The sequence below is a fragment of the Eleutherodactylus coqui genome, chromosome 9 (assembly GCF_035609145.1).
Source record: "Eleutherodactylus coqui strain aEleCoq1 chromosome 9, aEleCoq1.hap1, whole genome shotgun sequence".
Taxonomy (NCBI): domain Eukaryota; kingdom Metazoa; phylum Chordata; class Amphibia; order Anura; family Eleutherodactylidae; genus Eleutherodactylus; species Eleutherodactylus coqui.
Window position 1 is genome coordinate 162131389 of NC_089845.1, and position 14334 is coordinate 162145722.

General features: G+C 45.2%; 1 protein-coding gene across 1 annotated transcript in view; it reads left to right on the forward strand.

Moving 5' to 3' along the window:
* Nucleotides 1-8427, forward strand: part of TRAPPC9 (trafficking protein particle complex subunit 9) — a 508413-nt gene extending 499986 nt beyond the window's left edge. The window contains exons 22-23 of the mRNA XM_066578762.1: nt 1410-1633; nt 6677-8427. Coding sequence (XP_066434859.1) covers nt 1410-1633; nt 6677-6856 — 404 coding nt within the window. The 3' untranslated portion in view covers nt 6857-8427. The remainder of the gene's footprint in view (nt 1-1409; nt 1634-6676) is intronic.
* Nucleotides 8428-14334: the final 5907 nt, after the last annotated feature.

A 14334-nucleotide genomic window follows, 5' to 3' on the forward strand; every position in this document is an offset into this window, starting at 1 on the left:
GTATGTCCAGCAGCCACGTTGAAATGAATGGAGTGCCGACCACGTATGCTCGGCAGTGCTGCGTTCAATCTGATATTACTGTGGGGGGAGCAGCGACCCCCTACAGTGATGGGCAAAACGGGATACCGGAGTTGGGTTTTTGAGATCAACGGGGCTCTCACTAGTGAAAGCCTTAGGCCTCATGTCCACGGGGAAAATCAGGCCCGCTCCGGATTCTCCATGGAGAATCCGAAGCGGGTCCCTCCTGCCCCGCGGACATGAGCGCTGAAAATAAGAATAAACTCACTTCTGGCCCGCTCCGGATCCTTCCTTCGCTGCGGCGTCATCTTCTCTGTGTCGCGGCCGGATCTTCTTTCTTCGGCCAGGCGGATGCGCAGGATGACGTCGGTGACGTGCCCCGCGCATGCGCCGGCCGGAAGAAAAATGATCCGGCCGCGACGGAGAGAAGATGGCACCGCGGCGAAGGGAAGATCTGGAGCGGGTGAGTAAATTCCGATTTTTGTCTCCCGCGGATCCGGACGGCTTCCATAGGCTTCAATAGAAGCCCGCGGGAGCCGTCCCCACGGGAGACCCGCACGAAAATGGAGCATGGTCCAGATTTTTTCATGCTCCATTTTTTTTAAAATCACTTTTATTGACCATCCGCGGGTATTTATCTACCCGCGGGTGGTCAATGCATCCCTATGGGGTGCGGATCCGCGGGCAGGAGAAGAGTTAAAATCTGCTGCGGATTTTAATTCTTCTTTTGCCCGTGGACATGAGGCCTAACTGATAAGAAACTTCCCCCTTATCCTGTGGACGACCCCTTCATGTAGCTGCTGAGGAGCAGATTATTAGCAGGACCTTTCAGACTCCTGTCTGTCCCATCGACAATGGGTTTGTTGATCTGCACGAGCCCCGACAAACATATGCCATGTACCCCTGTGGCTTACTGGTGGGGGGGATATACAAAGAGACTGTCTACTATGGCAACACCTTCTACCTTCTAACTGCTGCTTCCTGTAATCATCAGCTGGTCATGGGGATGGAATTAGTTGTTGAAACCCCATCAATCAGCGGTTATCCTTGGGGAAAGTAACCACTTTACCCCCCTCCATCACATACAGGCAAGTCACTGATTAAGGCACCAAAATGAATCACCCCCTATTTATTAATACAGCTCGTGACCCGTCAGTAAGCCCTCTTGGCCCTCTGCCAGTCACAAGTGCTGAGAGGACCCTATAACATTTGGTAGGAGGAACCTTTGACTTATAATGGGTCCATGCGACAGGGAGAGGCTGACACGTTACGCTCTTGGCACTTTCTATTTGCCGAGGGGAACGTTGGTGGGTTACTTTCGCTTATGATGCTCATTTTTTAGTGAAGTATACTTATTAAATGTTCAAGCTTTCCATATTTTTGTCTTACAGATGTATTGGTGGACGGGAAACCATGCGACTGTGACATCATTGCAGACTGTAAAGTTGGAGATCCCATGCACCTTGAAGTCAAGCTGACCAATCGCAGCAGCAGCGTGGTGGGTCCATTTGCCCTGTCCGTCATTCCATACCAGGATTACCAGAATGGGGTCCATAATTACGACCTCAAAAATATTGTCACGTTCGTGGGCTCCAACACCTTCTTCATTGGCACTGTGAGTATTGCGTGGTGTCATGGATACATTCTTAAAGGAACACTCCTGTCAGGAGCTCAACATTGATATGCAAGTCAGTATGTGTGGGGAATGATCACCTGCTACCTATTTTACTCAGGTTTCACTCTTTAGTCAAGTTTGCTCATCTCTATTAGGACAGAATTCTAATCTGTGACTATAGTTTAGCTACAGTACCTAATCTGCAGTAGTCTGGGGGACACCCCTGTCTAATCATTGGTTCAGGCTGAACCAATAATGACAGAGGCAGAGGCGTGTCCCAGACTACCTCAGACTCCTGTAGGCACTGTAGCTAAAGTCAAGTCAATGTGGCGCAGAGCGTGAAGACAGCAGAAATGCAGTCCTAAGCTCTCGCTCACGACCTGAAGGTTGCAGGTTCAATCATCGTGTGGTTGAGGTAGCCGGCTCAAGGTCAGGCCTTTCATCCTTCCAAGTTCAGTAAAACGAGTACCAAGCTTGGTGGGGGGTAATAAATAAATTACTTGATAGCGCTGCAGAATAAGTTGAACTATACAAATAACGAGATTTATTTTATTTTGGTTTTATGATCTAAAAAACAGCAAGTTTTCATCCCCTGTAGTTACTGATCTACATTTTAAACTCCCAACTGAAGAGTCCTTTTTAAGAGTATATTTTTACAAAAACAATAGAATTCTACTAAACCCCCCCAGACTAACTATTGACATATATGAGTCGAAGGTTTCTGAGAGCAAGAAGTTGCAATGATATTGGGAATTTGTGGATTGGAGGGACTGCAGAGAAGGAAATCTACAGTTAATATACCCCCCCCCCTCCCCCCCTCCCCCACACACACTCCCACCAGTCCTGGGACAGAATTTTGTCCTGAAGCCAGAAGTTCACGTTAAAGCTGGTCCTACAGCTCTGGGAAATCCCAGTTCATCTTTGGCACTCCCGATGTCTCATCAACCTGAGAATGTAACACAAGGTTTCTATTTTAGGTTCTTAGGTCAGAGAAGTTTTGCTCCCCTCCTTAGGTTCTATAAAGGATTTCTCAACTTCTGTCTTCATGTGTGGAAATAGTGATGGTCCCAAGAAATGAACCCTCAATAACCTACTTGAACGTTGATGTGGAGCATAAATAAAAGTTCTGCAAACCCAATTAGTGGGAGACGCTATCTACTTTCTACCTCTTACCCTTTTTAGAATTACATGCTGCGTATCCTTACAGGGGCAGGTAGTTGCAGTTGCTTGGGGCGCCTTAAGACATAACTATGTGGTCAGTGGGGATCTGACTGCTGGGCTCCCACCAATCATGAGAATAAGGGTCACGAATGAATGAAGTGATGATCAGGCTTGAGCACAGACAGCCATTCCATTCATTTCAGTGGGACTGCTGGAGATGATTGAGTCCTTGAACTTGCCTATCTCCAGCATTGAGTGGAACAGTAGTGGACATACGTGACCATTGCTCTATTCATTCAGGGACCTTTAGGACACCCGTTATTGTTTTCAGGATCCCAGTGCTTGGACCCTCGTGGATAGGCCATACCTTAATTTCATTTGCAACCCATTTAATTGGAGCAGGAGAAGAGCTGCAATACCAAACACAATCCTGGGCAGCCCCTTGAACCAGCAGGGTGGGCATATAATGATGCATGACAGATTGTACTGCATGGATGACGATAGCGGATATCCATCAGTGAATTGACTTTTCATTGAGCGGTCGCAGTGGAAGCTTCCAGAGACGACGCTCTCTTTAACTTTGCTTGTTTCACTAGAAAAGCCGCGAGCCAAAGAGCTTTATTTAAAAGGCACTTGAGAGACTAAACCAGGAGGAGCGGCGGGTCTGTAGAGGACGGCGATTTAGTGCTGGTTTTGTCTGACGGCACTTATTACTAGACCGTGCGCGGCGCCCCCCACTCCTCTGCCGCACAAGTAATACTTACAGCTCTTACCTGGAAATTAAGAACCCAGACAATATTTCTCCTGCTTGTTATTACAACTTGACATTTTAAGGGGCTTTCGAAGAATGTTAGTTGTCCTTATGATGGTGCTTTGCCAGAACTTCCTATATTGGGGGCATGAAACTTGTGTTAGACAATAGTCACTTAGGGGTGACTGTCCCGTCTCGGCAAGTTATCCCCTTTACATTGGATAGGTGATAACCTGACTATCGGTGGCGGTCCAGCTGCTCCCCCACCCCCACCAATCCAGAGATCCCAGCCCTGGTGTGTCCTTGAAGACTAGCAGTGGTGGCCGCACATGTATCCCCCTGTGCCATTCATTTCAATGGAAGCTGCCCAAATGGCAGAGTTAAAGTGCTCGGCAGTCTTCAGCGGTCCCATTAAAGCAAATGGCATGGTGGCACACATGTGCGACAACACCTAGCATAACACACAGGGGGCTATTTCTCTAAATCAGTAGAGGGTCGCAGTGGTCAAACCCCACTGATTGGTAAGTTATCCCCTATCCTGTACCCCTTTAGCTCAGGAGCTCATTAGTCGCCTCAGGGCAGTCTATTTCCTTTCCATTCTTCCAGAATGCTTTTTACCCGTGTGCATCTTGTAGCGAGAAGGAATCCCGGGATGTTCCTGGGAATGAAGCTCCTCCATCTTGGAGGGCATCTCTCTCCAGAAAAGTAAGACAACTTTCATGCAACCAGACAATGTCAAGCCGTATTTCCCTTGTCGAAGGGCCATTCCAGCGAACAGACATTTTTCCTTCCCTGCCCCCTCACCTGATTGCCCGTCACACTCTGGAGGTCTCCTCTGTGTATTTCTTCCACTTCCATGCAATGCAGCCCCCGGTCTGATGCTTATCAGGCATCATCTTGTGAGTGAGATTTTTTTTGTTTAACTTTCACATCAATCCCATGATGCATCAGCACAGCATTAGCTAGAAGCAGTACCATTTTACCTTCTATATACACCTAAATAAGCTATAGACCACACACATACAGTCAGGAGGATGAGCTGTAATCTCCTCTATTATGCCTGTAACATGAGCTGTGTGATTATCAGATGTAGTTATGACAGGAGGGGCCGTCATCCCCTCTGGGCAGTTTCTGTGGTCAGAATCACACAGACTGAGAATCTGACAAGGAAATGAAATTATAAGCTCAAGTAGATCTGAGCCGGTAGGAAGTGAGATCACATGACCACCTGAGGATATGATTCAGATAGAAAGTAATAACTAAGCGAGGTAACACTGGGGGATAATAGATGAAAGGAGAATCACCGGACTGGCCCTTTAAGAATAGCAGTATGTTTTCCCCTTGTCACCTAGGGACAAGAAGTTGCATGGCAGCCATATGGGAGACCATGGAGGACTGATCTGTCATCTGGTCACTGAACATATATACATAGTGATACTATCAATCTGAGATGAGACTGTTTATAGCTGCCGCACAGACATTATACTTGTTCTCACTCATCTGATGTAGGGAAACTTCCCCCCCTGTACTATAGGAGATAAGCTGTTGAAGGGAGTCTGTCAGCAAACTTACTGATTGTTTAACATCCTTAATGTCTACTAACAGCCAGCAGAATAGCGAGTGCAGCTCTGGAGTATAATACAGGATGTAACTCAGGATCAGTACAGGATAAGTAATGTATGTACACAGTGACTCCACCAGCAGAATAGTGAGTGCAGCTCTGGAGTATAATACAGGATGTAACTCAGGATCAGTGCAGGATAAGTAATGTATGTACACAGTGACTCCACCAGCAGAATAGTGAGTGCAGCTCTGGAGTATAATACAGGATGTAACTCAGGATCAGTACGGGATAAGTAATGTATGTACACAGTGACTCCAGCAGCAGAATAGTGAGTGCAGCTCTGGAGCATAATACAGGATATAACTCAGGATCAGTACAGGATAAGGAATGTATGTACACAGTGACTCCACCAGCAGAACAGTGAGTGCAGCTCTGGAGTATAATACAGGATGTAACTCAGGATCAGTACAGGATAAGTAATGTATGTACACAGTGACTCCACCAGCAGAATAGTGAGTGCAGCTCTGGGGTATAATACAGGATGTAACTCAGGAGCAGTACAGGATAAGTAATGTACGTACACAGTGACTCCACCAGCAGAATAGTGAGTGCAGCTCTGGAGCATAATACAGGATATAACTCAGGAGCAGTACAGGATAAGGAATGTATGTACACAGTGACTCCACCAGCAGAATAGTGAGTGCAGCTCTGGAGTATAATACAGGATGTAACTCAGGATCAGTACAGGATAAGTAATGTATGTACACAGTGACTCCACCAGCAGAATAGTGAGTGCAGCTCTGGAGTATAATACAGGATGTAACTCAGGATCAGTACAGGATAAGTAATGTATGTACATAGTGACTCCACCAGCAGAATAGTGAGTGCAGCTCTGGAGTATAATGCAGGATGTAACTCAGGAGCAGTACAGGATAAGTAATGTATGTACACAGTGAATCCCCAAAAGCAGAATAAGGAGTGCAGCTATGGAGTATAATAAAGGATGTAGCTCAGGATCAGTACAGGATAAGTAATGTATGTACACAGTGACTCCACCAGCAGAATAGTGAGTGCAGCTGTGGAGTATAATACAGGATGTAACTCAGGAGCAGTACAGGATAAGTAATGTATGTACACAGTGACTCCACCAGCAGAATAGTGAGCGCAGCTCTGGAGTATAATACAGGATGTAACTCAGGATCAGTACAGGATAAGTAATGTATGTACACAGTGACTCCACCAGCAGAACAGTGAGTGCAGCTCTGGAGTATAATACAGGATGTAACTCAGGATCAGTACAGGATAAGTAATGTATGTACACAGTGACTCCACCAGCAGAATAGTGAGCGCAGCTCTGGAGTATAATACAGGATGTAACTCAGGGTCAGTAAAGGATAAGTAATGTATGTACACAGTGACTCCACCAGCAGAATAGTGAGTGCAGCTCTGGAGTATTACTTGGTACAGAATAAATAATGCTTTTTACTACATTTTAGTAAATGCTTTTGTTTACATTCCTAGTAGCTTCTTCCGCTTGTTATTACTGACATGTCCTCTTTTTCCGCAGGTTCAGCCCACAGAACATTCTGTCTGTTTTGGTTCTCTACTGTTTCTCTACACTGGAGATTTTTACCTGGACATAAAGTTTCAGGATGATAACTCCGGCCGGGAATTGCCCCTGTCTTGGTTTTGCCTCCCTAGCGTTCACGTACGAGCCGTTGACACCGTCAGTGAAACGCACTTTTGAGGGAACCTTGGAGGCCGTCACATCTGGTTCGGACAATTTGCTCTTCTTTTGCATAAATGTTGGACAATAAATCCTAACATTCAAGCGTGGTTGTGTCTGAGAGCAAAAATTGGGAAAGTATTGCGAAGGTCATGAGCGCCATGGAGGTCGGCCGGATCTCCACTTACCTTGGTTACACTCCTACAAGTCTTAAGATTGTGATGTTTTAAAATAGCGTCACATTTAGCTCTGATATTATGAACTAGAGAACCCTTTCCTGTACCGAGAGGGCGAAGCTCGTCTTATTCTCTCTGCACCCGCTGAATCTGGCTCCTCCTTAGTCATATCAGTATCTTCCTTCCAATGAATCCGGGCAGTTGATGCTTTTCTGACTTGTCATGTAGTTGAAACTAATACTGCAAGCTCTAAACCATGTCCGTGTACCTTTACCGGTTCTCTGAGCACGGAGTCCCACTATATGAGTAAAATTCCAGAAGCGGTGTACCAGTACTGCTTACAGGGGGTGTCCAGTTGTAAACCATTGGTGGCTTATCCTCAGGACAGGCCATTAGTGGCAGATAAGCAGGGTTTTGCCACCAGGGACTCCTTCTGATCAGCTGTTCACTGGACCTGTGTGCTCATGCACTAAGGTGATTTCTGCAGGAAGCAGACAGCTTCGTTCTCACTGTACTGGCAAGACTTGGTATTGCAGACAAAGTTTCCATTCACTTCAATGCCTGCAATACCAAGCCGGGCCACTGAAGTGGGAATGGAGCTGTTTACTACTTGCAGAGTTAGCTCAGTGTATGAGCACATCAACTTGGTGAACAGCTGATTGGTGGAGGATCCCAGGTGACAGACCACCGCTGATCTACTGTTGGTGATCTATCCTGTAGATATGCCATCAGCAGTTTACAACTGGACAAACCCTTTAAAGATGCTCTACGTTGTTAAACGTCCCCATATATGCTAGATGTAACCCAGCCTAACGCATTGATTTTGGCGTCATCATGTATTTAGCTAATCTGTATAAATGTTTCCCGACTTTTCTTAGTGGCAGATGCTGGGGGGGCAGGAAGGATCGGCCATGTTGGATTTCAACTTGCTCATTCTTTGTGGGGATAAGCTGCTGTCAGAGGACTCTAGCATGGCCTCATTCCCCTCTTCCCACCAAAAAAAAACCAATGTCCGTTCAACCGGGTCAGATATGCACATGCATGGAGGAGTCAGTAGGAAACGTCGGCTGAAGGCATTTCAGCACTTTGTTTTACTACTTTGACCAATAAAATCGAGAAAGCTTCTAACTGATGGGTGCGATGATTGCATTGATGCCCTTCGTCTAACTCCAGTTATTACAATAGCCCCTTTTGCAGTATTCTTTTGGTTGGTCCATTTGGGCAGTGCGATGCGGTAATTCACTCGTCTCTAGTTTTAGGGAAGGTAGAGTGATCTGGACTACTGTGGCATTACCCTTGTAACCACCATGTTGGCATCTATGTCTGTATGGTGTTTCGATGAGGAACGTACCTGTACATTAGTCTTTATTTGATTGTATTACATGAGATCTGTAATAAAGCATGATTATATCGTTGTGTCATTGTCTATTATTTTGTTACCATGTGCCTCGATACAGACCAAAAATAATACATTTTTTGTTCCTTGGTTGGTCTATGTACAGTGAAGAAGAGAAGGACTGGCCCCCAGTACTCTACATTGAATATGAGAAGGTAGGGCTTTTTTCACTGCAATGCCTAAAACGGCACCATGCATGTGAATTTGTCTAGTATTGAATCTCAGCCCTGTTAAAGTGACTGAGATTAGGCCGCAGTACCAGACACAACCACATGGATAAGAGTGGTCCCTTCATTCAGCTCATCTTTGTCCCAGGTGATGAAACTCCACAGATCACAGGGATAAATCATCAATGTTCAATCCTGGAAAGCCCCTCAAAGTAAAGGCTGATTTAGACACAAGGATTTTCGCTCAAAAATCGCTGAAAGACATCTTTTGAGCGGTAATCGTTGTGTCTAACTGCACTGACATCAGGAAATTTTCGTTAAGCCGTCAGCATGCTGAAAGATCAGCAATCAGTTATCAGGAATTCACAGCAGGATACAGCTGATACTATTGTTTTAGCTGTATCCCGCTCCATGTCCAGCCTTTATTTGAACACTTCCATTGAAGGAGAACTCCCCACCTCCCGTGGTAACCTGTTCCACTCATTTATCCCCCTCACTGTCTAATATCTAATCTGTGTCTCCTCCCTTTCATTTTCATCCCATTACTTCTAGTCTTTCCTTGTGCAGATGAGAATAGGGCTGATCCCTCTGCACTGTGACAGCCCTCAGATATTTGTAGACGAATACTAAGTCTCCTCTCAGCCTTCTCTTCTGCAAGCTAAACATTCCCAGATCCTTTAACCGTTCCTCATAGGACATGATTTGCAGACTGCCCACCATCTTGGTAGCTCTTCTCTGAACTTGCTCCAGTTTGTTGATGTCTTTTTTAAAGTGGGGTGCCCAGAACTGGACACAGTATTCCAGATGAGGTCTGACTAAGGAAGAGTAGAGGGGGGTAATTACTTCACGTGATCTAGACTCTATGCTTCTCTTAATACATCCCAGAATTGTGTTTGCCTTTTAGGCTGCTGCATCACATTGTTGACTCATGTTCAGTCTATGACCTATTAGTATACCAAAGTCTTTTTCACCTGTGCTGCTTAGCTCAATTCCTCCCATTCTGTATGTGCTTTTTTCATTTTTCTGTAGGACTTCGCATTTCTCCTTGTTAAATACCATCTGTTAGTCGCCGCCCACTGTGCAAGCTTTTCCAGATCTTTTTGAATGCTCTCTCTCTCTCTTCCCTAGTGTGAGCTATCCCTCCTAGCTTTGTGTCATCAGCAAATTTGATCAGTTTCCCATCAATTTCCTCCTCCAGATCATTTATAAAAATGTTGAACAACACTGGGCCTAGGACAGAGCCTTGTGGTACTCCACTTGATAGATTCTTCCACTTGGATGTGCAGCCATTTATGACCACTCTTTGAGTACGATCACTCAGCCAGTTGTGAATCCACCTAACAGTTGCCTTGTCAATCCCATATTTGGTCATTTTTTTAATAAATATGGTATGAGATACTTTGTCAAATGCTTTACTAAGGTCAAGATATACTATATCCACTGTATTTTTCTGATCAACCCAGTCGGTGATTCTGTCATAGAAGGAAATTAGACTCGTCTGGCTTGACTTGTTTGTTACAAACCCATGCTGGCTCTTGTTAATTACTCCATTTTCACCCAAGTACTTGCATACATGCTGTTTAATAATTTGTTCAAAGATCTTTCCCGGTATAGAAGTCAGGCTCACAGGCCTGTAGTTTCCTGGATCCCATATGAAGAAAAATAGAAGTGTAGAGGAGCTGCTACCGTTAAAAAAATTTTTCATACTTTATTGAATAAAAAGCATACAGCTCACAGGTCCACGCTGAACGCATTTCGGCTACAGTAGCCTTTGTCAACAGCTATATCTGTTCTATTAGTGATAAATCTGGTGACCGGGTAGCCAAGGAAGTGTGACAATGTTTTGGGGACATTCCTGTGACCCCCCCCCCCCCCCCCCCCCACTTGTGTATGGGGCCGAGCATCATCCTGCTTTAAGCCACCATGAGAGGAACACACATCGCTAAGCTGTGACCAACTGTCATATACGATGGCCCCGCAGACCATTACACCAGTGAACAAAGACAGGATTGATGAGCTTACCTCTACGTTTTCCAAACTAAATCTGGATTCAACACCGTTCCACCCTGTAGCAATCTCGTTTTATCATTCCACTGCAAATGGAGGCAATGGTGGGTGTATGTGTAATTGGAAAATAGAGGGTCTGCTCAACGTATGCTGGTGAAGAAATCTAGATTATGTTTATTCAAAAACACATGAAGGGGCGCAGACAGCTTAAAAACATTGCAAATAGACAAACAGCTTAAAGAAATTTCATGTAAGCTAGGTACATGTTAATGGTGCCATTAGAGCAAATTCCCTTCAGTGCCTGGAAGTGGTTCCAACAGACTCAGGGGCCTGATGGTGCCACCTGTCTCTGGACGATACTCCAGATGATTCTCTCTACTGGTGGTCTGTTGGTGTCCAGATTTGAACCTGTGACCTCCTCCACCCCAAGCAGCAACTGTACCTATTGAGCTATTTCTCGCAAATCCTAACAACTTGTTCCTTGTCTCCTCTCCATGTTTCTAGTTCTGTGTTTCCCTGTCTTGGGCTTGTACCTATCCTGATTAGACTCTCTATAAAAACCTGGCCTTACCACTGCCTACTTGTGTGTTCTTGTGCCCTGTGCCTCTAATCAAATGCCTCTCCCACATACCTGCTCCCCTACAACTGATCGTCCAGCTCATGTACCAGACGTCGGCTAGACCTCCTGACTACATTATTGCTTCAACCCTTTGTACTGCCGCACCATCTTGTGAACCAGGCTCCGGCTACTCTTGGACCACGCTACCTTTCTGTAAGTGGCTACAGCACGAGACTTCAGTCCCACACTAGACTCATGAGAGTCGGGGGCGTCCTGAGCCCGGTCACCTTGTGTGCTCTCACATATCCACTGGTCCCAACACCCCCTAACAGTCTAGTCACAACGGTCCAGCTGGGGGACAATTCAACAATACGACCATCCATCTCCTCACATCCCAATAATGCGTCCCCCTCTCAGACTCTGGTAACGGGGTGAAATCTCTTCTCTGCGATGTAGACGTGTCTAGTGGTCAACAAGCTCTACACAAGTGGAAGAAGTCGTCAGTGTTAGGGAGTTGGACGTGGATCCACTACGTCAACCAACCGGATATGTGATAACCCTATCTGGCGAGACTAAGCTGATCCTCTAGTGTGCCTAGGTGAGTTACCAGATGACTGCAAACTAAGGGAGGTAGCTAGCCCTGAGCTAGTATGCAGGAGAGGAAAGACCCTGCCTGTATGCAGGGCTGGCGTCCTGATAAGAACGACACTGTGGTCTTACTCTAGGCACTGCCTGACCCTGACAGGACAGAACACCTAAATGACAAAAGACAGACACAGGACAGGAAAGAATCAAGAGACAGGCTTTCACGGAAACACTGAGGAACAGGTGCAGAGTACATACAGAGGAATGCAAGCATAGTACACAGAATGTAAACAGGTTGCATAAACAGGAGCAAGCTATGAGCTAGAGAGCAGGTCTGAGAAAACATTAACTCTGCGGCACTGATGTGAAGTGCCAGCACGGCTATATAGAAAGGTGATTGGCAAAAAGCCTAAAGCCGAGCAGAGAAGCCCTGGAGCAATTAACCATGGCAGTGCTGGAAGCAGGTAAGAAAGCTCAGGCCATAGGGAGAGCAGGATGGCGCCCGCGCCTGCCAGCACCAGGGAGAGGGAAGCTAGTCTGAACCGAGGATCTAACAGTCACTACACACAAGGAGCCTCTGAGAGCCTTTTATAGGCCAAGGGGGGAGCCACTTTTAGGACCTCCGGTGACTAGACCGTCCATGTAATCATGCCACAACTCTAAGCATTTGCAGATGTGCCTGAGATAGAACTGCATGCCAAGTATTGTAACAAAACAACAACTTCTAGGGGCCGGATTTTTTGGACCAAATGGGTAATGTAAGTATTAGAGCACTTAAGGTCTAGGATGGTGGCGATGGATTCTTTCTTCATTCAGTCTAGGGGACGAAAAAGTCAGAACAACTCTCTCATAAAGTGCCTGGAGAGGTAACCCTCTTTTTTTTTTAACGTAGAGCACTGTCAGCAGGGGCGAACACAAACAACGTAGGCCCCTGTGTAAAAACATTATGTGAGCCCCTTTCCTCCATTCCATTTTAAAATAAATGATGACTGTGAAAATTATTTCTTCTCTGTGCCAGGGCTGCGGCTGTGAAGGGATATTGATAATATTCCTGGTAGACTAGGGCAGGGAAGGGATTCATGTCAACATCCTTGTTGGTTTATGGAGGTGCAGGGAATGATTATAAGATCCTTGTTGGGCTATAACCATGAAGGTGTTGATGTTTATATCTCTGGTGGGCTAGAATAGTGAATGGGTTGATCGTAATATCCTTGGTGGGCTAAGACAATGAAGGGGTTGATTGTAACGTCACTGGTGCACTAAGGCAGTAAAGCAGAAAATGATAATATCCTAAAGTCAGCTTTTCTAGTCTGTAGTAATAAAAGGATGTTTTTCAGCATCCCTGGTAATTTAAGGTAGTTAACTAGTTGATTGCAACATCCCTAGTGGACTAGAACGGTTAATGGGTTTATGATAACTACCCAGGTGGGCTACAGCAGTAAAAGGGGTTGAATGTTACATTCTTAATGAACACTTAAATGTTGAAGGCAACTTTTCTGGTAGGCAACGAAAGAAATATAGTAACATAGTATGTAAGGCTATATGCCCATTCAGTTCAGCCTATTACGCACATAACATACAATACTGCATCACTCAAGAAATACGTCTAGGTCCCTCTTCAACTCTTGTATTGAATTTGTCATCACCACATCCTCAGACAGAAAGTTCCACAGTCTCCCTGCTCTTACAGTAAAGAACCCCCTTCTAGGTCGATGTAGAAACCTTCTTTCCTCTAGATGTAGAGAGTGTCTCCTTGTTACAGTCCTGGGTATAATAGATGATGGGAGAGATCTCTGTACAGATATATTATACATAGTTATTAGAGTTCCCCATTGTTACAGTCCTGGGTATAATAGATGATGGGAGAGATCTCTGTATTGTCCCCTGATATATCTGCACATAGTTCTTAGAGCACCCCCTTATTACAGTCCAGGGTATAACTAGATGTGGAAAAAATCCCTGTACTGACCCCTGATATATTATACATAGTTATTAGAGCTCCCCCCCCCCCTTGTTACAGTCCTGGGTATAATAGATGATGGGAGAGATCTCTGTACTGACCCCTGATATATCTGCACATAGTTATTAGAGCACCCCCTTATTACAGTCCTAGGTATAATAGATGATGGGAGAGATCTCTGTACTGACCCCTGATATATTTATACATAGTTATTAGAGCGCCCCCTTGTTACAGTCCTGGGTATAATAGATGATGGGAGAGATCTCTGTACTGACCCCTGATATATGTATACATAGTTATTAGAGCACCCCCTTGTTACAGTCCTGGGTATAATAGATGATGGGAGAGATCTCTGTACTGACCCCTGATATATCTGCACATAGTTATTAGAGCACCCCCTTATTACAGTCCTGAGTATAATAGATGATGGGAGAGATCTCTGTACTGACCCCTGATATATCTATACATAGTTATTAGAGCACCCCCTTGTTACAGTCCTGGGTATAATAGATGATGGGAGAGATCTCTGTATTGTCCCCTGATATATCTCTACATAGTTATTAGAGCGCCCCCTTGTTACAGTCCTGGATATAAATAGATGATGAGAGAGATCTCTGTATTGTCCCCTGATATATTTATACATAGTTAT